A 27522-nucleotide genomic window follows, 5' to 3' on the forward strand; every position below is an offset into this window, starting at 1 on the left:
CTGCAGCAGCTTATAGCTACAATTTATTTTATTGACTGGCTGCATTAGTTTCTCTCTCTTTATTTTCCTTTTGGATGGATTTGCTCCTGTATGTTTTCCTGTTTTCACTGCCTGTAATTTTTTTAGTGTTCGTTTTATTCCTGTGGAATTATAAGGATTTTATAGCAACAAAGGAGGCCATTAGGCAATCAAGGCTATGCTGGCTCTCTGAAAAAACTGTTAATTTAGTCCCAGGCCCTTGCCATCTCCCCATTGTCTTTTAAAAAATGTTTTTTTGAAATACGCATCCACTTCCTGTTTAAGAGCTGTTGTGGATTCTGTTTCTGGTCGAGTATTCAATGTGCTGACAACCATCTGCATGAAAAAAAATCTTGTTTAATTTCTGACACCCTGATTGAAGGAGCAGGGCGCCCTGCATTGATAATGTTCTTTCTGCTGGAAGGGCAGGAGAGTGTGGGGGTGGGTGGTGGGGGACATGCTACCGCTCGCTCCCCCTCGCAATGTCTCAAATGTTGTGGGCAAGAGCGCATTGGAGGAAGTGGCAGGAAGGATCAATGCCAGCAGCACCGCTCAGAAAACATAGCTGTAAGAAAGAAAGAACTTGCACTTTATATAGCGGCTCTCAGGATCTCCCAAAGTGCTTTACAGCCAATGAAGAACTTTTGAAGTGTAGTCACTGCTGTAATGTAGGAAGCACGGCAGCCAATTTGCGCACAGCAAGCTCCCACAAACAGCAGTGAGATAAATAACCAGATAATCTGCTTTTAGTGATGTTACTTGAGAGATAAATGTTGTCCAGGGAGGACTCCGCTGCTCTTCTGCCCCACTAGTTACATCCTCAAAAAACTCTATCTGTTAAACATGATTTGCTTTTCATAAAACCATGTTGACTCTGCCTAATCATATTATGATTTTCTAAGTGCCCTGTTACCACTTCCTTAACAATGGATTCCAGCATTTTCCTGATGACTGATGTCAGGCTAACTGGCCTGTAGTTCCCTGTTTTCTCTCGCCCTCCTTTCTTGAATAGTGGGGTTACATTTGCTACCTTCCAATCGGCTGGGACCATTCCAGAATCTACAGTATTTTGAAAGATCACAACCAATGCATCCACTATCTCAGCAGCCACCTCTTTTAGAACCCTAGGATGTAGGCCATCAGGTCCAGGGGATTTGTCGTCTTTTAGTCCCATTAGTTTCTCAAGTACCTTTTCCCTACTGATATTAATTACTTTAAGTTCCTCATTCTTATTAGCCCCTTGGTTCCCCACTATTTTTGGTATGCATTTTGTGTCTTCTACTGTCATTTCCTTATTCCCCATTATAATTTCTCCTGTCTCAGCCTCTAAGGGACCAATGCTTACTTTTGCCACCCTCTTCCTTTTTAATTACTTGTAGAAGCTCTTACAATCTGTTTTTATACTTCTTGCTAGTTTACTCTCATATTCTATTTTCTCACTTTGTATCAATTGTTTAGTCATCCTTTACTGGTTTCTAAAGCTCTCCCAATCCTCAGGCTTGCTACTATTCTTCACAACATTATAAGCCTTTTTAAGCCTTTTCTTTTAATTTAACACTATCCTTAACTTCTTTAGTTAGCCACGGATGGGTCACTTTTCCCGTGGTGTTTTTATTTCTCAATGGAATGTATATTTGCTGAGAATTTTGGAATATTTCTTTAAATGTTTGCCACTGCTTATCTACCGTCATACCTTTTATTCTAATTTCCCAATCTATTTTAGCCAACTTGCCCCTCATACCTATGTAATTGGCTTTATTTAAGTTTAAAACTCTAGTTTCAGACTTAAATATTTCACTCTCAAACACAATGTGAAATATATTATGGTCACTCTTCCCCAGAGGATCCTTTATTATGAGATTACTAATTAACCCTGTCTCATTACACAATACAAGATCCAAAAAAGCCTGTTCCCTGGTTGGTTCCACAATGTATTCTAGGAAACTGTCTTGAATGCATTCCATGAACTCATCCTCCAGACTACCTTTGCCAATTTGATTTGCCCAGCCTATATGAAGATTAAAGACCCCCACGATTATTGTATTACCTTTGTTACAAGCTCCTATTATTTGTTGCTTAATACTCTGTCCAACAGTATAACTATTGTTAGGGTCCTATAAACTACTCACACCAGTGCTTTCTGCCCCATGTTATTTCTTATCTCCAACCATACTGATTCTACTTCCTGGTCTTCAGAGCCAAGATCCTTTCTCACTACTGTCCTTATGTCATCCTTTATTATCAGGGCTACCGCCCCGTCCCCTTTTTCCATTCTGCCTGTCTTTTCAAAACGTCAAGCACCCTGGAATATTTAGTTCTCAACCTTGGTCACCTGTCTCTGTAATGACTATTAGATCAAAGCCATTTATCTCTATTTGTTCCACTGATTCGTCTACCTTGTTACAAATGCTTCGTGCATTCAGATAAAAAGCCTGTAATTTTAACTTTTGACCATTATTGCGTCCACCCTATTCACTGATGCTCTATTGCCGTTAAAATCTGTGTCCCTTCCTGTCGCACTTTGCTTATCTTTACTCAAATCGCTACACTGCTCCATTGCCTTGACTTTTCACTTTAGATATCTAAATTTCCCCTCACCTGACATTGCCCACCCCCCCTTTTTAGTTTAAAGCCCTATCTACAGCCCGAGTTATTTGATTCGCCAGGACACTGGTCCCAGTCCGGTTCAAGTAGCGCCCATTCCAACGGAACAGCTCCCTCATTCCCCAGCACTGGTGCCAGTGCCCCATGAATTGTAACCCCTTCCTCCCACACCACTCTGAGCCGCACATTTAACTCTCTGATCTGCTTTTCCCTATGCCAATCTGCACGTGGCTCAGGTAACAATCCAGAGATCATTACCTTTGATTATGTCTGCTTGACACCTGCAGCCTGCCGGCGGAATGTAAATGAGGCCCAGGCCTCAAAATAGCTGGGGCTTCATGCCTACTGCTGGCCCGTTCTCGGCCGGTAATTAAAAACTGCCCTATAGTATAATGCTCCTGTCATTATCAACCAGTGTATCATTCAACTCACTGTGAGCAACACTAAGGGAGATATGTTAGTTGGACTATAAAAATTCTGATCTTCATTAATATAAATGTTCTTACTAACAGGAGAAGACAAGAAGTGATTGACTTCATCAAGAGCTATAAGCCGTATGAAAGCACTGTGTCCAAGGCACGGGTTTTACTAATTGGACCAATCGGAGGAGGAAAGACTAGCTTTATCAACTCCTCAGATTCTGTTTTCCATGGTCATGTCACCAGTCGAGCTTTGGCTGGAAGTAAAGCAACAAACGGCACAAAAATGGTAAACCTAGAAGTGCAAACAGAAGGGCTTTGTTTTTTTTTCTTGCCAGTGTATTCCCATCCCTGAAGGCGTAGACTCCTTGCTGAGATATGGTTCTGTGGGCACGTGCACCCTCTGATACACTGTCCATTATGTGTCAGCATTGACAGTGTGTGTTGGGAGGCTGAGTCCAACAATGCCCGCACACAACATCCATTTCCAGGAGGGGTTGCTGGATGGTGGTCAAGAGTGGGAATCCTCTAGTTTTGCCCTCCCCAACAGATGGACACTGTGGCCCATTTTAGTCTCCCAATTGCACAGACTGGCGATCAAATCTGACTGTTCCTGATCTGTATGGCTCAGCTGCTCATAAGATGAACCCACTTGAGTCACTGAGGGAGTTTAGGTCGTTTTATAGAATGAGCATTGGTGCGACCACACTTAGAATATTGTGTGCAGTTCTGGTTGCCACAGTACAAAAAGGATGCAGAAGGGAGCAACTAGAATAATTGAAGGGATGCAACGATAGATTATGAGGAGCAATTATGTAAGGTGTGCATGTTCTCACTGGAAAAGAGAAGGTCGAGAGGTGATATGATTGCTGTTTTTAGGATTCTAAAGGGATCATGTAGACCATGACAAGCTGCTTTACCTTGGTCAGGTGTTTTCAGATTTTCCCAGTGATGTAATAGAACTCACTACGCACTTGGTGATGCGCTATCAATTACTCATAAAAGACTGAGAGTTAGAAGAGTAACTAAAGGCTTTTATTAACAACAGAATGGAGGTCTGCCTCGCGTGGTCGACCGGTCCAGGATACAAAGGGCTGGGGAGCAGTCACCTTTATACTAGGACCTGTGGGAGGAGTCAGCCGAGGCATGTCCAGGCATGTACACAGTGGAATACAAACAGGAATACAAACAGTGGTTTACCACATTCACCCCTTGTTTAAAATTGAGTCCGGCGGGGTGAAGTGTATTAAAAGTTAGTGTATTGGAGTCTCTCCGGAGGTCTTGTCTGCCGCTGTGATCGGCGTGGCGACGGCAGGGGTAGTGAAGCTTCCGGCGTCGAGTCCAGCGTAGGCTGTGGCACAGGCGTGTCATCCTCGTAGATGTCGAGCGGGTCGCGGGGCCCAGGCCTGCCGTCTGCTGGGGCTGGATATCGGATCGTGGGGTGGGGGGGTGGTAGTGGGTAGTGGGTTACTGCGGCCCCCGAGGGTGCAAGGTCTCTTATGGAGACTGTGTCCTCCCGCCCGTCCGGGTATGCGATGTAAGCATACTGGGGGTTGGCGTGGAGGAGGTCGACCCTCTCGACCAGGGGGTCCGTTTTATGGGTCCTCACGTGTCTTCTCAGTAGGACCAGCCCTGGGGACGTCAGCCATGGCGGTAGCGATGTCCCCGATGTGGACTTCCTTGGGAAGACAAACATTTTCTCATGAGGGGTGGCGTTAGTGGCAGTGCAGAGCAGTGACCGAATAGAGTGGAGCGCATCGGGGAGCACATCCTGCCAGCGGGAGGTTGGAAGGCCCCTAGACTTTAAGGCTAGCAGGACGGCCTTCCAAACTGTCGCATTTTCTCTTTCCACCTGTCCGTTCTACCGGGGGTTGTAACTGGTGGTCCTGCTTGTGGCAATACCCCTAGTTAGCAGGTACTGACGGAGTTCGTCGCTCATAAACGATGAGCCCCGGTCGCTATGGATATAGCTGGGGAAGCCGAACAGGGTGAAGAGGTTGTTCAGACATTTAATGACCGTGGCACTGGTCATGTCCGGGCAGGGGAAGGCGAACGGGAAACGGGAGTACTCATCAATAATATTGAGGAAGTACACATTGCGGTCGGAGGAGGGGAGAGGCCCTTTAAAATCAACGCTCAGGCGCTCGAAGGGGCGAGTGGCTTTTATCAGGTGGGCCCTGTCTGGTCTATAAAAGTGCGGTTTGCACTCAGCGCAGACTTGGCAGTTCCTGGTCATGGTCCTGACCTCCTCAATAGAGTAAGGCAGGTTGCGGGCCTTGATGAGGTGGAAGAATCTGGTGACCCCCGGGTGGCAGAGGTCATTGTGGAGGGCCCGCAGTCTATCGATCTGCGCGCTGGCGCAGGTGCCACGCGATAGCGCATCCGGGGGTTCATTTAGCTTCCCGGGCCGGTACAAGATCTCGTAGTTGTAGGTGGAAAGTTCGATTCTCCACCTCAAGATCTTGTCATTTTTGATTTTGCCCCTCTGCTTGTTGTTAAACATAAAAGCAACTGAACGCTGGTCAGTGAGCAGGGTAAATCGTTTTCCGGCCAGGTAGTGCCTCCAATGACGCACAGCCTGCACAATCGCCTGGGCCTCCTTCTCAACAGCGGAGTGTCTGGTCTCCGGGCCTTGGAGGGTTCGTGAAAAGAAGGCCACGGGTCTCCCCGCCTGATTGAGGGTGGCGGCCAGGGCAAAGTCGGACGCGTTGCTTTCCACCTGGAAGGGGATGGATTCGTCCACTGCGTGCATGGTGGCTTTGGCAATGTCCTCCTTGATACGGTGGAAGGCTAAGCGGGCCTCTGCCGTCAAGGGAAAAGAGGTGGACTTGATCAGCGGACGGGCCTTGTCCGCATAGTAGGGGACCCACTGGGCGTAATGGAGAAAAACCCTAGGCACCTCTTCAGGGCCTTGAGGCAGTGGGGCAGTGGAAGTTCCATAAGGGGACGCATCCGGTCGGGGTCGGGGCCGATGACTCCGTGTTCCACAACACAGCCAAGGATGGCGAGGCGGTTTGTGCGGAATATGCACTTCTCCTTGTTATATGTCAGGTTTAGCAGTTGGGTGGTGCGGAGGAATTTTTCGAGGTTTGCGTCATGGTCCTGCAAGTCACGGCCGCAGATGGTCACATTGTCCAGATATGGGAAAGTGGCCTGCAACGCATTTTGATCTACCATCCGGTCCATCTCCCTTTGGAAGACGGAGACCCCGTTGGTGACGCCAAAGGGAACCCTAAGGAAGTGATAGAGGCGGCCGTTTGCCTCAAAGGCAGTGTACTGGCGGTCCTCAGGACGGATGGGGAGCTGGTGGTACGCTGATTTCAGGCCAATGGTCGAGAAGACGCGGTGCTGCGCGATCTGGTTGACCATATCAGCTATACGGGGGAGTGGGTAGGCGTCCAGCAGGGTGTAGCGATTTATTGTCTGGCTGTAGTCGATGACCAGGCGCTGCTTCCCGCCGGTCTTAACGACCACAACCTGGGCTCGCCAGGGGCTGGTGCTGCCCTCAATAATCCCTTCTTTCAGGAGCCGCTCCACTTCGGTTTTAATGAAAACCCTGTCCCCGGCACTGTATCGCCTGCTCTTTGTGGCGATGGGCTTACAGTCGGGGGTGAGGTTAGCAAACAGTGGTGGGGGGGTGACTCTGAGTGTGGAGAGGTTGCACCTGGTGCGCGGCGGGCAATTTGGAAGCTGCTGGCTGCGGACTGTGAGTGGGGGTAGGGGTCCACCGTACGCCATCGTAACACTTTTAAGGTGGCACTGAAAATCTAACCCCAGCAGGATGGCAGCGCAGAGGTCAGGCAGGACCAGAAGTTTAAAATGATCGTACACGGTCCCATCTACTACGAGTGTCACCACGCAGTAGCCGCCGATGTCCGCCGACTGGGACTCGGAGGCCATAGAAATCCGCTGTTGCGCAGGCAGGACTGGGAGAGAGCAACGCCGCACTGTGTCGGGGTGGATGAAGCTCTCCGTGCTCCCAGAGTCAAAAAGGCAGATTGTATCGTGACCATTTACCTTAATGTCCATTGTGGAACTGGCCAGTTGGTGCGGTCTCGCTTGGCCCAGTGTAACGGATGCCAGCGTAGGGGTCGGTGTGTCGCTGCGGGTATCAGATGAGGCGGTGTCGGGGGCCTGCTGCGTCCCGGCTGTCGTCCAAGATGGCGGCGTCCATGATCCCCATGTGGCTGGAGGCGTCCAAAATGGCTGCTGTACCGGTGATTCGCACATGGCCGGGGAGATCCAAGATGGCGGCCCGCATGGCCCACACGCGGCGCTGCTGGGGTTCAGGGTGGCTTTGGCCCTGCAGACGCTAGCGTAGTGTCCCTTCTTCCCGCAGCCCGAGCAGATCGCGTTTTTCGCCGGGCAGCGCGCTCTGGGGTGTTTTGCCTGGCCACAGAAGTAGCATTTCTGGCCTTGGGGCGCTGCTGTCTGGCCTTGGGACACTGCTGCGGTAGTTGGGCCGTTGTTGGGGTGTGGCTGGGGTGGCACGGCGCTATGAGGCGGTCCTACCGTGTCCCAGGCTGTCATTCCCCGCGGCGTCCATGGTGCAGAGGAGTAGGCATCCATGCCCTGGTAGGCTGCATCCAACGATAGTGCGAGTTCAGAGGCCTTGTTGAGGTCGAGGCTACTCTGCTCCAACAGTCGCTGTCGGGTGTAATTGGATCTGTGGCCCGCTACAAAAGCGTCCCGGATAAGTTCCTCTGTGTACACGGCGGCCTTTACATCCTTACAACCACAGGCCCGGCCAAGCACAGACAGTGCCTGAAGGTATTCCACGGTCGATTCCCCAGGTTGTTGTTTACGACTCCCCAGGAGGTGCCTGGCGTACATTTCGTTCACTGGGCGCGTGTACTGGTCCTTGAGGAGCTTGATAGCGTCCGCGTACGAGGTCGCGTCTTGGATGACCGAGTACACTCGGTGGTTCACTTTGGAGGTCAGGACATCCAGTTTGTTCTCGTCCGATTTGATTGCTTCGGAGGCGGTCAGGAATTTTTCGAAACACTTAAGCCAGTGAGTAAACTTGGTGGATGAGTCCGCCTCCCGATGATCTAAGTCCAGGCATGCTGGTGTGAGGATCTTCTCCATTATAAAAATGTTGTTAATAAAATTGATGCGCTATCAATTACTCATAAAAGACTGAGAGTTAGAAGAGTAACTAAAGGCCTTTATTAACAACAGAATGGAGGTCTGCCTCGCGTGGTCGACCGGTCCAGGATACAAAGGGCTGGGGAGCAGTCACCTTTATACTAGGACTTGTGGGAGGAGTCAGCCGAGGCATGTCCAGGCATGTACACAGTGGAATACAAACAGGACAAACAGGAATACAAACAGTGGTTTACCACACTTGGTTTCAGGATAAAGCAAAGCTTTAATCAACTTGTTTCAGAACATGGAGGTCGTTGTACTTCACTAGTTCCTGTCTTACAAAATGTCCCTGGAAAGCTGGGCCCACGCCCGAGTATTTATACTCCTTGGACGGCACCACCAGCTGGCCGTCCAGTGTTATTTCATGAGTCGTTTCTTTATGATGATGAGATTTATAACACCCAGTATGTTTTTAAGTTATTTTACCATTGGAAATGATTTCATTTTGACTGCACCCAATATAACCTGGTATATTTGCTTAATTGCAGTACTCAACGTACTCCTTCAGAGGAGAAAAGGATGGCACATCTCCCCCTCTTATTCTTTGTGATACAATGGGACTTGCAGAAGACACAAAATCGGGAATACGTAGTGATGATATTATCAACATCGTCAAAGGACATGTTCCTAATAAGTATCAGGTAATCTGTTATTAACAATATATTTCCTCTAATACAAAAGCAAAATACTGCGGATGCTGGAAATCTGAAATAAAAATAGAAAATGTTGGAAATACTCAGCAGGTCAGGCAGCATCTGTAGAGAGAGAAACAGAGTTAATGTTTCAGGTCAATGACTCTTCCTCTGCTCTTTTCTTTCCCGTGCACCGTCCCTGGATAAACCAGTAAACAATCTGATCTCAGCATTCTGCGTTGCTGCTCTATGACTAGTTGCCCTGAGAGCTGTGAAGAGAAGGCTGGGCTTGGTATCTGTACAGTATTGCCCCTACTGTTGTTAAGGGCTTGTTAACTACTTGTTAATGTCCTGAATTTGGGAGCGCACTTGTTGAAACTGGTTTTACAGGAACATTGGGTAGATTTAACGTTCCTGATGCACTGGATCAGAATAAGCATTTTCCCCAGCGTACCTGCCCTGCATAATACCATGGGTTCAGCTTGTTTAAGTTCGACCAGGGAGCTCCAGGTCTGGGACGGTGATTGCAGAGGTGAGATATTGAGGTCGATTTTACTAGTCCTACATCTGGATCTATTGGTTCACCAGGGCAGGGAGGATTGCAAGCCGAGGAGCCTGCTCAATTGCTGCCTATTAGTTTCAATTCTACTGTAGCCTGTGGTGTTAGCGGGCTGCTGCTGCCGTTTAAAGGAACCAAGGAACCTAGGAACAGGAGGAGGCCATTCAGCCCCTCAAGCCTGTTCCGCCATTCAGTGAGATCATGGCTGAACTGTGAACTAACTCCATATACCCGCCTTTGGCCCACATCCCTTAATACCTTTGGTTAACAAAAAGCTATCAATCTCAGATTTAAAATTAACATTTGACCCAGCTTCAATTGCCGTTTGTGGAAGAGAGTTCCAAACTTCTCCCACCCTTTGTGCGTAGAAGTGTTTCCTAATTTCACCCCTGAAAGGTCTGGCTCTAATTTTTAGACTCTGCCCCCTAGTCCTAGAATCCCCAACCAGAGGAAATAGTTTCTCTCTAGCCTATCTGTTCCCCTTAATATCTTGAAAATTTCGATCAAATCATCCCTTAACCTTCTAAATTCCAGGGAATACAACCCTAGTTTGTGTAATCTCTCCTTGTAATTTAAACCTTGGAGTCCAGGTTTCATTCTGGTAAACCTATGCTGCAAGGCCAATATATCCTTCCTAAGGTGTGGTGCCCAGAACTGAACACAGTACTCCAGGTGTGGCCTAACCAGGTTTTTGTATAGCCGCAGCATAACTTCTACCCCCTTGTATTCTCGTCCTCTAGATATAAAGGCCAGCATTCCCTTAGCCTTTTTGATTATTTTCTGTACCTGTTCATGACATTTTAAGGATCTATATATATGGACCTCTAGCTTTCTAGCTTTTCACCATTTTAGAAAATACTCTGATCTATCCTTTTTACATCCAAAATGGATGACCTCACACTTGTCTACATTGAAATCCAATTGCCACAGTTCTGCCCATTCACTTAACCTATTAATATATCTTTGTAATGTTATGCTTCCATCTACATTGCTTACAATGCCACCTATCTTTGTGTCATTGGCAAACTTAGATATGTGGCCCTCTATCCCATCATCTAAGTCATTAATAAATATTGTGATTAGTTGAGGCCCCAACATAGACCCCTATGGGACACCACTAGTCACATCCTTGCAATTAGAGTACCTGCCCATTACCCCTACTCGCTGTCTCCGGCCACTCAGCCAATTTCCTCACCAGGTCAATAATTTGCCTTCAATTCCATGAGCTTCATCTTTAGCTAACAGTCTCTTAAGAGGGAAATGCCTTCTGGAAGTCCCTATAAATAACATCCATAGACATTCCCCTGTCCACTGCTTTAGCCATCTCTCAAAGGGGAGCAGCATGTAATTTGTTTACTGAAATTTGTTGCTGTGGAGGAGAAGGAAATGGAAGCATAGAAACATAGAAAAATAGGAGCAGGAGTAGGCCATTCGGCCCTTCGAGCCTGCTCCGCCATTCAATACGATCATGGCTGATCCTCTATCTCAATACCATATTCCCACTCTTTCCTCATACCCCTTGATGCCTTTTGCGTCTAGAAATCTATCTATCTCCTTCTTGAATATATTTAATGAATTGGCCTCCACAACCTTCTGTCGTAGAGAATTCCACAGGTTCACCACTCTCTGGGTGAAGAAATTTCTCCTCATCTCAGTCCTAAATGTCCTACCCCGTATCCTGAGACTGTGACCCCTCGTTCTAGACCCTCCCCAGCCAGGAGAAACATCCTCCCTGCATCCAGTCTGTCTAACCCTGTCAGAATTTTATATGTTTCAATGAGATCCCCTCTCATTCTTCTAAACTCTAGTGAATACAGGCCTAGTTGACCCAATCTCCCCTCATACGACGTTTCAGTTGCTGACTCCAGTGATTTGGACCTTTGAGACTTGCCTACAGAGTCTGATACCTGAGCATCAGCTTTTGGTGCAGTTTTTGAGAGTGTGCCTGCTATTGTGCAGCAAAGAGCAGGGGAGTGGGACTAATTGGATAGCTCTTTCAAAAAGCACAGGCACGATGGGCCGAATGGACTCCTGTGCTGTATGATTCTAGATAACCCTGACATTTAGGCCTAGATTAACGTCTTTCCTGTGCACCATGTTCTCTTGCCTGTTTCATTAGTTACTACCTTCTGTAGTCAGTCATGTTTCTGATATTCCTGCTTCATCGTAGTTCCCCACTGCCATGTTCAGGTATCTTCTTTTCAATACTTGTAGGATTTATATGTGCATGCCTTATTATTAACTGTTTAGCCCTTATTTTAGCTGTCCTTTTGGTTGATTCCAGTAGACCTATTCGAGTTACTCATGCTGACCTGTTGGCTAACGCACAGTCCAATCAGTCTCTTGGGCTTTGAAATTATGATGTTCGACAGTAATATACAAACAATTAATATATTTGCAGGAAATTCAACCTCTATTTTAGCGGACTTTCTCAGGGCAATTCTCAACTGCAGCACATATCAGGCTCCAGTTGAAAGTATAGGTGATTGGGAGGTGATCTGATCGAGGTGTTTAAAATGTTAAAGTGAATTGATAGGGTAGATACAGAGAATCTATTGTGGGAGAATCAAGAATGTGGGGAACATAATCTTAAAATTAGAGCTAGGTCATTCAGGAGTGAAAGCAGGAAGCACTTTTTCCACACAAAGGGTAGTAGAAAGCTGGAACTCTCTCTCCCCAAAAGGCCATGGATGCTGGGGGACAATTGAAATTTTCAAGACTGAGATTGCTAGATTTTGTTAGTGAAGGGTATCAAGGGATATGGAGTTGAGGTACAGATCTAATTGAATGGCGGAGCAGGCTTGAGGAGTTGAATGGCCGACTCCTGTTCCTATGATCGCGCTGCCCGCCCAATGGCTGCAGCCAATGACCCCATTTTCATGGCCGTTCTGCCCATTAGTACTTGAAAGTTACAATGGTGTAGGAGCGATTTAAATATTTTAACATGGCTCCTCCTTGTTTTGGGCCAAAGGATTAGCTGTCGATTTGCTGGCCTTGCCAATGATGCCCGCATCGCGAGAATGAATAAAAAAGATGTATTCTTTTAACATCAGGTTCTTTTTCTTGCAGTTCAGTGCAGCTTTCCCAATTACAGCTGATACAAAGGACTACATTAAATCAGTAACTGTTGGTGAGAAGATACACTGTGTTGTATATGTGATTGACGCAAACAAAGCCACCATCCTCTCCACTGAAATGGAAAAGAAAATTTGTGCCATTCGATCGCAGGTTAATCAGCTGGGTGAGTGTTGTAGCCCAGGAGTGTCTAAGAAGTAGATCATATCCCAAATGCAGCCCGTGATCCGGCCCTCCAAACTTGTGCTGATTCCATGCATAAACCTGGCTTCAAATTCCTGGCCCCAGACAGGGCGGATAGCTGGATTTCTACCTGGAGGTGGACCAGAATTCTGGGGTGGAAGCCGATTCGACTGGGATTCTGCACCATTTGCTGTGGCTCTTCAAATTCCAGTAGGGAGAGAGCCATGGATGGGTCTTCCACATGCAACCCCCCCCCAACCTCCCCTCTCCCCGCCCCACCCCCTCCCCCGCCATCAAGGGGACATGTCTGGAGAAGTTCCTGGGCTTCTTTGGGAAAGTCTGCCTTGTTCGCATCCTGAGAGGCCCAACTGTTATGGGCCGAGTAAAGACGAGAGTAAGGTCATCAATCTCTGAGGGGATCGATCACGTTACTCTGAAGTCACAATGGCTCCGCTGGGAGTGAAAACTTTTCATTCCAATGTTTTTCTTCAAGTCCAGAAGGGCCTAGGGGGGATTTCAGGCAGAGAGGCTGAGCCACCTGGCTTTCTATTGACTTCAAGTGAAAAGAAAATGGGGTGGAGTGTAAATTGAGCTGCCCATTCACTATTGCCCATTTTGCACTGCTGCCCAAGATGAATTTCACCCCCTATGTTTCAACAGACAGTGCAACTTCTATTAGCTCAATTAAAATGAACTGCTTTCCTGATTATTCGCTGAAATTTTCCCAGGCGTTGCCTGACTGCACTGCTCACTACTTTTCCCTGTCTTAGCTAACCGAAAGAACGAAAGAAAGAGCCTACATTTTATACAGCACCTTTCACAACCGCAGAACATCCAAAAGCGCTTCACAGCCAATAAAGTACTCTTGAAGTGAAGTCACTGTTGTAATGTAGTAATATGGTAGCTAATTTGTGCACAGCAAGGCCCAAAAACAATGAGATAAATGACAGGATGATCTGTTTTAGCGATGTTGGTTCAGGGATAAATGTTGACCAGAACACTGGGGAGAACACCCCTGCTCTTCTTCAAGTAGTGTGATGGGTAACTAACCTCACAATACAATAAAGATTGAATTTAATTTATATTATTTGTATTGGAGATGTCTTCACTGCTGTGTCCAAATGTTTGGTACTTGTGATATCCACCAATTTGCATTTTATATCTGATGGAAATCCCTCCATTTAGGGACATCATGAAGGTTGCACGGGACATAGAAAGAACTTGCATTGTTATGGTGCCTTTCACATGAAAGATAATAGATGTAAAATTCATTGCTATTTCTGAGCATTCTAGGTTATGCAGATTTTTTAAAAAAGTCTATCCATTTATATTGTTGGAGGTGCCGTTTTTTCTGAGATGTTAAACCAAGGCGCCATCTGCTGTTCAGGTGGATGTAAAAGATCACATGGCACTAAGCAAGAGGAAGGGAGTTCTCCTAGTGTACTGGCCAATAGTGATCCATCAAGCAACATGAAAAACAAATTATGTGGTCATTATCTCATTGCTATTTGTGGGAGTTTGCGTATTTAAATAGGCTGCTGCATTTGCCTACACAACAATAGGGACTACACTAACAAAGTAATTAATTGATTGTAAGGTGCTTTGGGACTTCTTGAGAACATGGAAGATGTTACATAAATGCAAATTCTTTCTGCTTTCTTTTTTAACTAAGAGCAATGCCATAGGAGGTCTGCTTCACGTCTAACATTGAGTGTGCATCTGTCACCCTTCAGGCAGTACACTTTGTCACACATACGTATACACTTGATTGCCACCCCATCCACCACCTTAAACGTTCACTCCCTCCACCACTGGCACACTGTGGCTGCAGTGTGTACCATCTACAAGATGCACTGCAGCAACTTGCCAAGGTTTCTACGACAGCACCTCCCAAACCTGCGACCTCTACCACCTAGAAGGACAAGGGTAGCAGGCGCATGGGAACACCACCACCTCCAAGTTCCCCTCCAAGTCACACACCATCCTGACTTGGACATATATTGCCGTTCCTTCATCGTCGCTGGGTCAAAATCCTGGAATTCCCTCCTGTGGGATTACCTTCACCACACGGACTGCAGTTGTTCAAGAAGGCAGCTCACCACCACCTTTTCTAGGGCAATTAGGGATGGGCAGTAAATGTTGGCCTTGCCAGTGACGCCTACATCTCAGGAACGAATTAAAAAAAAATTCTGTCACATTTAAAAAATACATTAAAAATCAGAAAGAAAGTCAGTCATTTCGTACTGGTTTCTTCTGACCTTGGGGAGGAGTTGATATTGATAAGCAGCTGCAAACCTACAAAGAAATGTTCCCACCAATAGTAATTAGGCTCTACTTGACATAAAGCTGTGCTTACTAACAGCAATTAGACTTACTGGCATTAAAGAGATAGGTCTGATAACACACAGCTCCACCTTAGAAGGAGATAATTCACATTATATTCCATAATATAATACTGCTGTCCTTACCCTCTGATGTATTGTGAGCAATGCCATCAGAGATCTGCTTATAAATAAATGATTTCTTTCATTATATAGAGATACCACAGATTGTTTTATTAACAAAAGTGGATGAAACATGTCCTTTGGTTGGGAAAGATGTGGAAAATGTCTATCGGAGTGAATACATTGAAAAAAAGGTACAAAATCTACCGTATTACCAATTTCAGTAGCTTCATCGTTCAAAGTGTGCACTTGTTGGTGATCAAAGTACTTTAAATAGAATTTGGGAATTTCTTTATTCTTAATAAGTGGCATCATATGAGTCTTGGAGAAAGCCCATCGATGATTCCCCAGGATAAGAACATAAGAATTAGGAGCAGGAGTCGGCCATATTGCCCTTCGAGCCTGCTCCACCATTCAATAAGGTCATGGCTGATCTTTGACCTCAACTCCACTTTCCTGCCCGATCCTCATATCCCTCGATTCCCCTAGAGTCCAAAACTCTATCTATCTCAGCCTTGAATATACCCAACGACTGAGCATCTACAGCTCTCTGGGGCAGAGAATTCTAAAGATTTACAACCCTCTGAGTGAAGAAATTCCTCCTCATTTCAATCCTAAATGGCCGACCCCTTATCCTGAGACTGTGGATTCTCCAGCAAGGGGAAATAATGGCCCAGAACTTGGTGTCGGGGGCTTGCCGCGCGTGCAAGCCCCCGATCTGCACTCACCCTGCGCGCTGACATCTGAAGCCCGGGCCTGCTTGCATTTCCTTTCACAGGCCCGGTTCAGATGTCAGCGCGCACTGCTTACCTGATCCAGTGCGATGTGCCGGCTGGGATCAGGTGAGCACTGTACAACCAATCAGGGGAGGGGAAGGTTCATTCATGAGTTTGAGAGTAAGAACTGTCAAACTCATGAAAACTACGGGGGCCCAAAACACTATTTAAACTTTAAATAAAAATTTAAAAAACATCCCAATCATTAAATTAAGTATAAATAAGTTAAAAAAAATAATTTAAACAATAATTTTTTTTGAAAAAAATAAATTTTTAATAAAAAGGGTCTAAAACTAAACGTACCTTATTGTAGATTCTTAAAAATAATAAACCTGTGGAAATTTTTTTTCTAAATTACACTAAAACACCACTTACCTGTAAAAATAAATACTTACGTGTGCTTTTTACAAGCGTAAAGACTGGAGGCCTTTACACATGCGCAAATCCCCCAAAACAGAGGAAATCCAAGACGCACGTGCTGCCCCCTACAGCGCACGCGCTAGCCTCTTCAACTCTTGGGTTGGAGGAGAGGAAATGCCGGTTTTCAGCGCATGCGCTGTGCATGCTGAAAACCGGCATTTCCTCCGGCCAGACGCGTGAGTACCCCTTCCGTACTCATGCGTTTGGGGAGGAATTACTGCCCCAATCTCAGCAACTAATATCTGGGATGGAGGGACTAAGCTATGATAACAGTGTGGACAAATTTTGCATTCCTTGGAGATGAATGAGGTCAATAGGAGATCTGATTGAGTGGTTTAACATAATGAAGGTAATTGAGAGGATCACTAGGGAATGGCTCTTCCCTGCAGTAGAGGAAACCAATACAAGGAGGCAATAACTTAGAATTAGAACTAAATTGGTTAAAAGAAAATGCAGGAAAAATATCTTCACACAAAAGGTTGTGAGAATGTGGAACACATTGTCCCAGTAAAGCATAGATGTGGAATATGGATGAGAGGTTTCTGGATTGCACTCTCCAGAACATGGTCACTCAAAGCAGCAACACTGGACAGTTCAGGACACAGGGATAATGCTTAAAGAGAAAAGTGGGTGACCACTTGCAGGGGCAGCAGAGGGAGACGGGAATCACTAGGGGCAGGGAACCCCCGAGTTACTGGAACTTTCCCATAGAAACAAAGGCCAGAAAAATCCTGGATCCCTGCCGATGACAGAAAAATAGGGGTGCTTGGTAATCAGTGAGAAGGACCGTAAAAGACTTCAGGAGGCCATAGACAGGTTAATGCAATGGGCAGGCAGGTGGATGCAATTTAATGTTGGTAAGTGTGAGGTAATACTTTTTTGGGAGGAAAAATAAAGAATGGGAGTGTACACTCATTGGAGAGTCACTGAAGGGTGTGCATGAATACAGAGACCCAGGGTTTCAATTATATAATTCCCTGAAAGGACGAGTGCTGGCTGATAAAATGATTAAAAAATGGCAATAGAATTATGTTTTTGTAAATGGGGCATGGATTACAAGAATAAAGAAGTAATGATGAATTTGTACAAAACATTGGTCAGGCCACAGTGAGAGCACTGTGTGCGGTTTTGGGCACCCCATTAAAAATAAAACAATAAAGTCATTATGGGCTGGATTTTCATTGAGGAGGCGGGCAGGAGGCGGGACTAAAACTTTCGGGGTTGTAGTCCCGCCTCCATCAAAATGTGGCCAATCCACGCGATTTGAACTTGATTGACCTTGTTGAGCCCACCCAGCGTGAATTCATCAGGACGATGCTAGGGATGTCAAACTGCAGTTATGAGGAGAGATTTAAAAAAAAACAGAAAGCGCTGGCGACACTCAGCAGGTGAGACAGCATTTGTGGAGAGAGAAAAAGAGGTGAGGTTCCAGCTCGATGACCTTTCTCTCTCTCCGCAGATGCTGCCTAACCGGCTGAGCGTTTCCGGCGTTTTCTGTTTTAGTTTCAGAATTCTACCTTGCGCAGTATTTTGCTTTTGCGTAGTTATGAGCAAGGTTCCCTGTAATTTTTGGGGGGCCCATACGCCCCCTTTAGCGGCCTGTTCAAAATTCTGCGCATGCGTGTTTTTTTTCAGTTTTAAAAGCCGGCTCACCGGCTGCGCGGGAGCTCAGGAGCTTAAAGGGAACGTTGGTTACAAGGAGACTATTTCCACTGAAACAGATAAAGCTAAGAGGAGATTTAATACGAGGTTTTTAAAACTGTGAAGGAGGGAAAGACTATTTCCTCTGGTTTGGGGAGCATATGACAAGGGGCCACGAATATGAAATTCTCACTAAAAGATGAGGCTAAAGGTTAGGAAAAGTGTCTTTAAAAAGAGGGCTGTTGGAGCGTGGAATGCTTTGTTACTGGGAATAGTTGATGCAGTGGCTTTTGCAACTTTTAAAAGGAAATTGTGTAAATATTTGTAGCAGAGGAAGCTACGGGGAAGCTACGGGGCTATGGAGAGAGAACATAGGGCAACAGGACTGGTTTTTGATTGTTACTGGGCTACGGAAAGAGAGCAGGACAGTGCGATTAGTTTTGGATTGAAATAGGGCTTTGGGGAGAACATAAGAACATAAGAAATAGGAGCAGGAGTAGGCCAATCGGCCCCTCGAGCCTGCTCCGCCATTCAATAAGATCATGGCTGATCTGATCCTAACCGCCAATCTACTATCACAGAACCATCTCCTGAATCTAACAGAATTAGACACACAAAATAGGAGCAGGATCAGGCTACACGGCCCCTGGGCCCGCTCCGCTACCCACAGGGCCATGACCAATCCGAACCTAGACTCATGTCCAAATTCCTGCCCGCTCCCCGTAACCTTTAATTCCCTTTACTTCTAGGAAACTGTCTATTTCTGTTTTAAATTTATGTAATGATGTAGCTTCTACAGCTTTTTGGGGCAGCATATTCCATGGACCTACCACCCTCTGAGTGAAGTAGTTCCTCCTCATCTCAGTTTTGAAAGAGCAGCCCCTTATTCAAAGACTATGCCCCCTAGTTCTAGTTTCACCCATCATCGGGAACATCCTCCCCGCATCCACCCGATCCAACCCCTTCACAATCTTATATGTTTCAATAAGATCGCCTCTCATTCTTCTGAACTCCAATGAGTAGAGTCCCAATCTACTCAACCTCTCCTCATATGTCCATCCCCTCATCCCCGGGATTAACCGAGTGAACCTTCTTTGTACTGACTCGAGAGCAAGTATGTCCTTTCTTAAGTATGGACACCAAAACTGTACGCAGTATTCCAGGTGCAGTCTCACCAATACCTTGTACAACTGAAGCAATACCTCCCTATTTTTATATTCTATCCCCCTAGCAATGAAAGCCAACATTCCATTGGCCTTCTTAATCACTTGCTGCACCTGCATACTAACCTTTTGAGTTTCGTGCACCAAGACCCCCAGATCCCTTTGTACTTCAGTACTTTCCAGTTTCTTGCCATTAAGATAATAACTTGCTCTACGATTTTTCCTGCCAAAGTGCATAACCTCACACTTTCCAGTATTGTATTCCATCTGCCAAATCTCTGCCCACTTACTTAGCCTGTCTATGTCCCCTTGCAGGTTTTTTATGTCCTCCTCACTCACTACTTTCCCTCCCATCTTTGTATCATCTGCAAACTTTGATATGTTACACTCGGTCCCCTCCTCCAAATCGTTAATATAGATTGTAAAGAGTTGGGGACCCAGCACTGACCCCTGCGGAACACCACTAGTTACTGATTGCCAGTCTGAGAATGAACCATTTATTCCAACTCTCTGCCTTCTGTTAGATAGCCAATCCTCTATCCATGCCAGAATATTATCCCCAATCCCATGATTTTTTATCTTAAGCAATAATCTTTTGTGTGGCACCTTGTCAAATGCCTTTTGGAAGTCTAAATACACTACGTCCACTGGTTCCCCTTTATCCACCCTATATGTTACTTCCTCAAAGAACTCCAGCAAATTTGTCAAACATGACTTCCCCTTCATAAAACCATGCTGACTTTGTCCTATTAAATTATGTTTATCCAAATGTCCCGTTACTGTCTCCTTAATAATGGACTCCAAAATTTTACCTACCACAGATGTTAGGCTAACCGGTCTATAGTTTCCAGCCTTCTGTCTACTGCCCTTTTTAAATAAGGGTGTTACATTAGCAGTTTTCCAGTCTACCGGGACCTTTGCCGAGTCCAGGGAGTTTTGGAAAATTATTACCAATGCATCCACAATCCCTACCGCCACTTCCCTCAAGACCCTAGGATGTAAGCCATCAGGTCCAGGTGATTTATCCGCCTTGAGTCCCATTATTTTACCGAGTACCACTTCCTTAGTGATTTTGATCGTGTTTAGCTCCTCCCCCCCTTTAGCTCCCTGTTTGTCACGTGTTGGGATATTCTTAGTGTCTTCTACTGTAAAGTCTGATATAAAATATTCATTCAGTGTTTTTGCCATCTCCATATTTCCCACCATTAATTTCCCGGTCTCATCCTCTAAGGGACCAACATTTACTTTAGCCACCCTTTTTCTTTTTATCTATATATATAAAAGAGCTCTTCTGTCTGTCCCGATGTCTGTCTGTCCCGATGTCTGTCTGTCCCGATGTCTGTCTGTCTGTCCGTGTTCTATACGTTTGAAAGTTATAGAGCGTACCGACGCGCGCGTCGCCTCAAAAGAAAGCTTGCGATTCCGGACCGGTGATAGGCGTATTTACGTTTCGGCCGGACAAAAATCGCGCCCGCGGTATCCAAAAAACTTTCAGCGTTCCGCTCATTAGCATCTCATTAGCGACCGTGTGACGTCGAGGTCGACCAATCGTACGGCGGGTTCCTGGCGCGTGCCATCCTACAGTTGAGTGTCGAGTGACTCGACGATTGACCAATCCTACGCTTCGGTGACCTGACCGGTCGACCAATCGGTGCGTGTGTGGGCGGGCCTTATCGTTCTGAACCGAGGTGAGTGGCCGCCATCTTGCTTCCATTCTTTTTCCTGCTTTCTGCGCCTTTCTTTTCAAATATACATTTCCAGCAAAATAAAATTGAATTTATTAAATTGTTTTAAAAAAAACTTCATTCATTTGTAAATATTTTTTCTAAACTGAACATTCTTTTTCCTACCTTTTCCCGTTTTTTTGTTAGGCCTGAAAGCCTGGGACTTTCTTGCCCAGCCAGGCCCGAGCAAGGGCTTCTGCTAAGCTCCTCACCCCGCCCCCGCGTCACGTTACCTGGGGCAACGTCGTCAGCCACGAGGGTCAGGGTGCGGGCGCAGCAGGAGCAGGTGAGACGCGGCGTCGGATCTCGGCCTTGGTGAGCGGGAAGGGTTACCCCGGCAACCAGAGCCGCAATCAGCGGAATTCAAGCCGGCTCGGCTGGGGTGGGGGGGGGGGGCTCGGAGAGCGGGGCAAGGCGGCTGGTGCTTGGAGAGCGGGGCTCTCAGCCGGGGGGGGCGGGGCTCGGAGAGCGGGGCTCTCGGCCGGGGGGAGGCGGGGCTCGGAGAGCGGGGCTCTCGGCCAGGGGGGGCGGGGCTCGGAGAGCGCGGCTCTCGGCCGGGGGGGGCGGGGCTCGGAGAACGCGGCTCTCGGCAGTGCGGGGCGGGGCGGCGTCAGCCACGAGGGTCAGGGTGCGCGCGCAGCAGGAGCAGCTGAGACGCGGCGTCTTGAAAAAGAAAAAAAAAGGTAACCCCGGCAACGGAGCCCGCTGCGGCTCTCGGGCGGGGCGGGTTACCCCGGCAACGGGGCACGCCGGCCGTCTTGAAACCAGCTCGCGTCTCCTGAATGCGCGGGGGAAGAGGCCCGGCGCATGCCTGACAGGTAAGGAGGGTCTTCGTTCACGTTGGGCGGGTTCCTCGGGTGCTGATCCCTGGCGGTGTGGGGCCGGAGCCCGGCTCTTACCTTGCCCTGGAGAGCGGGCGGATGGCGGGGCCTGGTGGGGGGGAGGGAAGAGAGAGAGAGAGGGTGGGGGGGAGGGAAGAGAGAGAGAGGGTGGGGGGAGGGGAGAGTGGGGGAGGGAGAGAGACTGGTGGCGGGAGAGGGTGAGGGAGGGAAAGAGTGAGGGGGTGGGACAGGGAGGGAGAGCTTACCTTCTTCCTTCGCAGGGGTCCATCGGGCCACCTTCCCCCCGCCCCCCCCCGTCGCGCTCTCTCGTCCCCCCCCGCCGCGCTCTCTCTTCCCCCCCCGTCGCGCTCTCTCTTCCCCCCCCGTCGCGCTCTCTCTTCCCCCCCCGTCGCGCTCTCTCTTCCCCCCGTCGCGCTCTCTCTTCCCCCCCGTCGCGCTCTCTCTTCCCCCCCGTCGCGCTCTCTCTTCCCCCCGTCGCGCTCTCTCTTCCCCCCCGTCGCGCTCTCTCTTCCCACCCGTCGCGCTCGCTCTTCCCCCCCTCGCGCTCTCTCTTCCCCCCCTCGCGCTCTCTCTTCCCCCCCTCGCGCTCTCTCTTCCCCCCCTCGCACTCTCTCTTCCCCCCTCGCGCTCTCTCTTCCCCCCCGTCGCGCGCTCTCTTCCCCCCCGTCGCGCGCTCTTTTCCCCCCGTCGCGCGCTCTCTTCCCAGTCTCACTCTCTCTCTATCACACTCCCAGTCTCACTCTCTTCTCCCCCCAGTCTCTCTCTCTCTCTCTCCCCCCCAGTCTCTATCTCTCTCTCTCACCCCGTCTCTCTCTCCTTCCCTCTCTCTCTCTCTCTCCTTCCCTCTCTCTCACTCTCTCCTTCCCCTCTCTCTCTCTCTCCTTCCCCCTCTCTCTCCTTCCCTCTCTCTCTCTCCTTCCCCCTCTCTCTCTTTCCCTCTCTCTCTCCTTCCCTCTCTCTCCTTCCCTCTCTCTCTCCTTCCCACTCTCTCTCCTTCCCTCTCTCTCCTTCCCTCTCTCTCTCTCCTTCCCTCTCTCTCTCTCCTTTCCTCTCTCTCTCTCTCCTTCCCTCTCTCTCTCTCCTTCCCTCTCTCTCTCTCCTTCCCTCTCTCTCTCTCTCCTTCCCTCTCTCTCCTTCCCCCTCTCTCTCTCTCCTTCCCTCTCTCTCTCCTTCCCTCTCTCTCTCTCTCTCCTTCCATCTCTCTCTCTCTCTCCTTTCCTCTCTCTCTCTCTCCTTCCCTCTCTCTCTCTCCTTCCCTCTCTCTCTCTCCTTCCCTCTCTCTCTCTCTCCTTCCCTCTCTCTCCTTCCCCCTCTCTCTCTCTCCTTCCCTCTCTCTCTCCTTCCCTCTCTCTCTCTCTCTCCTTCCCTCTCTCTCTCTCACGCTCCCAATCTCTCTCTCTCACACTCCCAATCTCTCTCTCTCACACTCCCAATCTCTCTCTCTCTCACACTCCCAATCTCTCTCTCTCACACTCCCAATCTCTCTCTCTCTCACGCTCCCAATCTCTCTCTCTCTCACACTCCCAATCTCTCTCTCTCACACTCCCAATCTCTCTCTCTCTCACACTCCCAATCTCTCTCTCTCTCACACTCCCAGTCTCTCTCTCTCTCTCACTCCCAATCTCTCTCTCTCACACTCCCAATCTCTCTCTCACACTCCCAGTCTCTCTCTCTCTCACACTCCCAATCTCTCTCTCTCTCACACTCCCAATCTCTCTCACACCCCCAATCTCTCTCTCTCTCACACTCCCAATCTCTCTCTCTCTCACACTCCCAGTCTCTCTCTCTCTCACACTCCCAATCTCTCTCTCTCTCACACTCCCAATCTCTCTCTCACACTCCCAATCTCTCTCTCACACTCCCAATCTCTCTCACACTCCCAGTCTCTCTCTCTCTCACTCCTAATCTCTCTCTCTCTCACACTCCCACTCTCTCTCTCACACTCCCAATCTCTCTCTCTCCCACAATTCCAGTCTCTCTCTCTCTCACTCCTAATCTCTCTCTCTCTCACACTCCCAATCTCTCTCTCTCTCACACTCCCAATCTCTCTCTCGCCCACAATCCCAGTCTCTCTCTCTCTCACTCCTAATCTCTCTCTCTCTCACACTCCCAATCTCTCTCTCTCACACTCCCAATCTCTCTCTCTCTCACACTCCCAATCTCTCTCTCTCCCACAATGCCAGTCTCTCTCTCTCTCACTCCCAATCTCTCTCTCTCTCACACTCCCGATCTCTCTCTCTCACACTCCCAATCTCTCTCTCTCTCTCACACTCCCAATCTCTCTCTCTCTCACACTCCCAATCTCTCTCTCTCTCACACTCCCAATCTCTCTCTCTCTCACGCTCCCAATCTCTCTCTCTCTCACACTCCCAATCTCTCTCTCACACTCCCAACCTCTCTCTCTCTCACACTCCCAATCTCTCTCTCTCACACTCCCAGTCTCTCTCTCTCACACTCCCAATCTCTCTCTCTCTCACACTCCCAATCTCTCTCTCTCTCACACTCCCAATCTCTCTCTCTCTCACACTCCCAATCTCTCTCTCTCTCACGCTCCCAATCTCTCTCTCTCTCACATTCCCAATCTCTCTCTCTCACACTCCCAATCTCTCTCTCTCTCACACTCCCAATCTCTCTCTCTCACACTCCCAATCTCTCTCTCTCTCACACTCCCAATCTCTCTCTCTCTCACACTCCCAATCTCTCTCTCACACTCCCAATCTCTCTCTCTCTCACACTCCCAATCTCTCTCACACTCCCAGTCTCTCTCTCTCTCACTCCTAATCTCTCTCTCTCTCACACTCCCAATCTCTCTCTCTCTCACACTCCCAATCTCTCTCTCGCCCACAATCCCAGTCTCTCTCTCTCTCACTCCTAATCTCTCTCTCTCTCACACTCCCAATCTCTCTCTCTCACACTCCCAATCTCTCTCTCTCTCACACTCCCAATCTCTCTCTCTCCCACAATCCCAGTCTCTCTCTCTCTCACTCCCAATCTCTCTCTCTCTCACACTCCCGATCTCTCTCTCTCACACTCCCAATCTCTCTCTCTCTCACACTCCCAATCTCTCTCTCTCTCACACTCCCAATCTCTCTCTCTCTCACACTCCCAATCTCTCTCTCTCTCACGCTCCCAATCTCTCTCTCTCTCACACTCCCAATCTCTCTCTCACACTCCCAATCTCTCTCTCTCACACTCCCAATCTCTCTCTCTCTCACACTCCCAATCTCTCTCTCTCACACTCCCAGTCTCTCTCTCTCACACTCCCAATCTCTCTCTCTCTCACACTCCCAATCTCTCTCTCTCTCACACTCCCAATCTCTCTCTCTCTCACACTCCCAATCTCTCTCTCTCTCACGCTCCCAATCTCTCTCTCTCTCTCACATTCCCAATCTCTCTCTCTCACACTCCCAATCTCTCTCTCTCTCACACTCCCAATCTCTCTCTCTCACACTCCCAATCTCTCTCTCTCTCACACTCCCAATCTCTCTCTCTCTCACATTCCCAATCTCTCTCTCACACTCCCAGTCTCTCTCTCTCACACTCCCAATCTCTCTCTCTCACACTCCCAGTCTCTCTCTCTCACACTCCCAATCTCTCTCTCTCACACTCCCAATCTCTCTCTCTCTCACACTCCTAATCTCTCTCTCTCTCACACTCCCAATCTCTCAAATTCAAATTCAAATTCAAATCGCTTTATTGGCATGAAAAGGTACATCTTATGTTGCCAAAGCATCAAAATACATTTATGGTTGAACACATAAACGCAGTTCTATTCATACAGTGTATAAACAGGTATATCCCTGAGTGTATAAATATACATTCGCCTTGTTTATATGTACTCTTTTCTTAGTTTACTGGTTGTCCCTCTGTTCATGGCAAGCTGTAACATAGTGTGCCGCCAGTGTTACACAGCTTCTCTCCTCCCCCAGTAGGAATGGGAGTTTTTGGTTGTCATTCAGATTTCTGAATTCAGGGCATATTTGTGAGAATTCTTGGTAGAAATTCTCCCTGATGCCCTGATATTTTCCACAGGCTGTGAGGAAGTGCATCTCTGTCTCCACTACTCCCTGACTGCAGTGAGAGCATATCCTGTCTTCTCTTGGCAGCCTGGTCTGCCTGTGTCTGCCTTTTTCGATCGCTAGGCTATGTTCGCTAAGTCTGTACCTTGTCAAGGTTCTTCTCAGTTTGTTATCCTTTACCATGGTCAGGTAATCAGCTATGTTGTATTGTCTGTTTAGGGCCAAGTAGCAATTGAGTTTGCTTTGGGTTTTTGTTGTTTCTGCCCAATATGTCAGATATTTTTCCTTTTGCTTAGCGACGATTGTGTTGGGTCGAATTCTTTGTGTTACCCTGTCACTGTCCTGGGGCTGGTTATTGTTAGTATTGTTAGTAGTTACTTCACTGAGTCCCAGGACTAGTTGACTGAGGGTATTCTTCTTTAAGGTCAGCTCTTGGCATTTCAGGGCATCGTAGTGATAGCATTGGGGGTTGCTCATTTGTAGGTGATTCCAAAATTTGGTGGCTCTTTTTTGGATAGTGATTATTAATGGATATTGGCCTAGTTCCGCCCTGCATGCATTGTTTACTGTTTTCCTTTGAGTCCGGAGGATACTTTTACAGAATTCTGCATGTAGGATCTCAATTGGGTGTTTGTCCCATTTTGCAAATTCTTGTTGTGTTAGCGGTCCCCATACCTCACTGCCATAGAGTGCAATTGGTTCAATTACTGATTTGAAAATTTTGAGCCAAATGCTAATTGGGATTTCTATTTGGATTGATTTTTTGATGGCATAGAAAGCCCTTCTTGCTTTCTCTTTCAGTTCATTCACAGCCAGTTTGAAGTTTCCCGTAGAACTGATTTTTAAGCCCAAGTATGTGTAGTTAGTGGTTTGTTCAATTTTGGTTGTTCCTACTGTGAAATTTATTTTGGGTCCCTGATGTTTGGATCTTTGCTGGAACACAAGGACTTTGGTTTTTTGGGGATTTATTGTCAGGGCCCAAGTCTGGCAGTACGACTCCAGCAGGTCCAGGTTCTGCTGTAGACCCTCCTTAGTTGGTGACAGCAGAACCAGGTCGTCTGCATAGAGGAGGAATTTAACCTTGGATTCATATAGGGTGAGGCCGGGTGCTGTAGATTGTTCAAGTAGTTTTGCCAATCCATTTATGTAAATATTAAAGAGTGTCGGTGAGATTGGCGAGCCCTGCGTCACCCCCCGCCCCTGTGGGAAGTATTTTGTTTGTTTGTCTCCAGTTTTAACTGCACATTTGTTGTTTGTATACATTGATTTAATTACATCATATGTTTTCCCTCCTACCCCGCTTTCGATAAGTTTCAGGAATAAACCGTCATGCCAGATGGAGTCGAAAGCCTTCTGGAAATCTACAAAGCATGCGTAGATTTTGCTTTTGTTATGGTGAACGTGTTTGTCAATTAGGGTCTGTAGGGTGAAGATATGATCGGATGTTCTATAGTTTGGCAGGAATCCAATTTGGCTTTTACTCAAGACATTGTGCTCCTCAAGGAAGTTTATGTCTTTTTTTTATGATGCTACAGAATACCTTCCCCAGGTTACTGTTTACACAGATGCCTCGATAGTTGTTTGGGTCGATTTTGTCCCCACTTTTGTATATGGGCGTTATGAGTCCTTTGTTCCAGATATCAGGGAAATAACCGACACTCAGAACCAAGTTGAAGAGTTTTAGGATAGCCAGTTTCATTTTGTCGTCTGTGTGTTTAATCATCTCGTTTAGTATGCCGTCTGTCCCGCAAGCTTTTCCTGGTTGCAGGTCCTTGAGTTTTTCAAGAAGTTCTTTTTCTGTTATTATGGCGTCTAGCGGGTTTTGGTTATCTTTTATGGCCATTTCTAGCTTTTC

General features: G+C 47.5%; 1 protein-coding gene across 3 annotated transcripts in view; it reads left to right on the top strand.

Annotated features, from left to right (window-relative positions):
- Positions 1-27522, top strand: part of LOC147122379 (interferon-induced protein 44-like) — a 51031-nt gene that overhangs the window by 4816 nt on the left and 18693 nt on the right. For all 3 annotated transcript variants that reach the window (XM_085983497.1, XM_085983496.1, XM_085983495.1), the window contains exons 4-7: positions 3135-3330; positions 8678-8830; positions 12450-12621; positions 15176-15276. In XM_085983497.1, the coding sequence (XP_085839623.1) occupies positions 3135-3330; positions 8678-8830; positions 12450-12621; positions 15176-15276 (622 nt within the window). The remainder of the gene's footprint in view (positions 1-3134; positions 3331-8677; positions 8831-12449; positions 12622-15175; positions 15277-27522) is intronic.

Source organism: Somniosus microcephalus, chromosome 3, assembly GCF_052327205.1.
Source record: "Somniosus microcephalus isolate GS21.2 chromosome 3, FLI_Smic_1.0, whole genome shotgun sequence".
Lineage (NCBI taxonomy): Eukaryota > Metazoa > Chordata > Chondrichthyes > Squaliformes > Somniosidae > Somniosus > Somniosus microcephalus.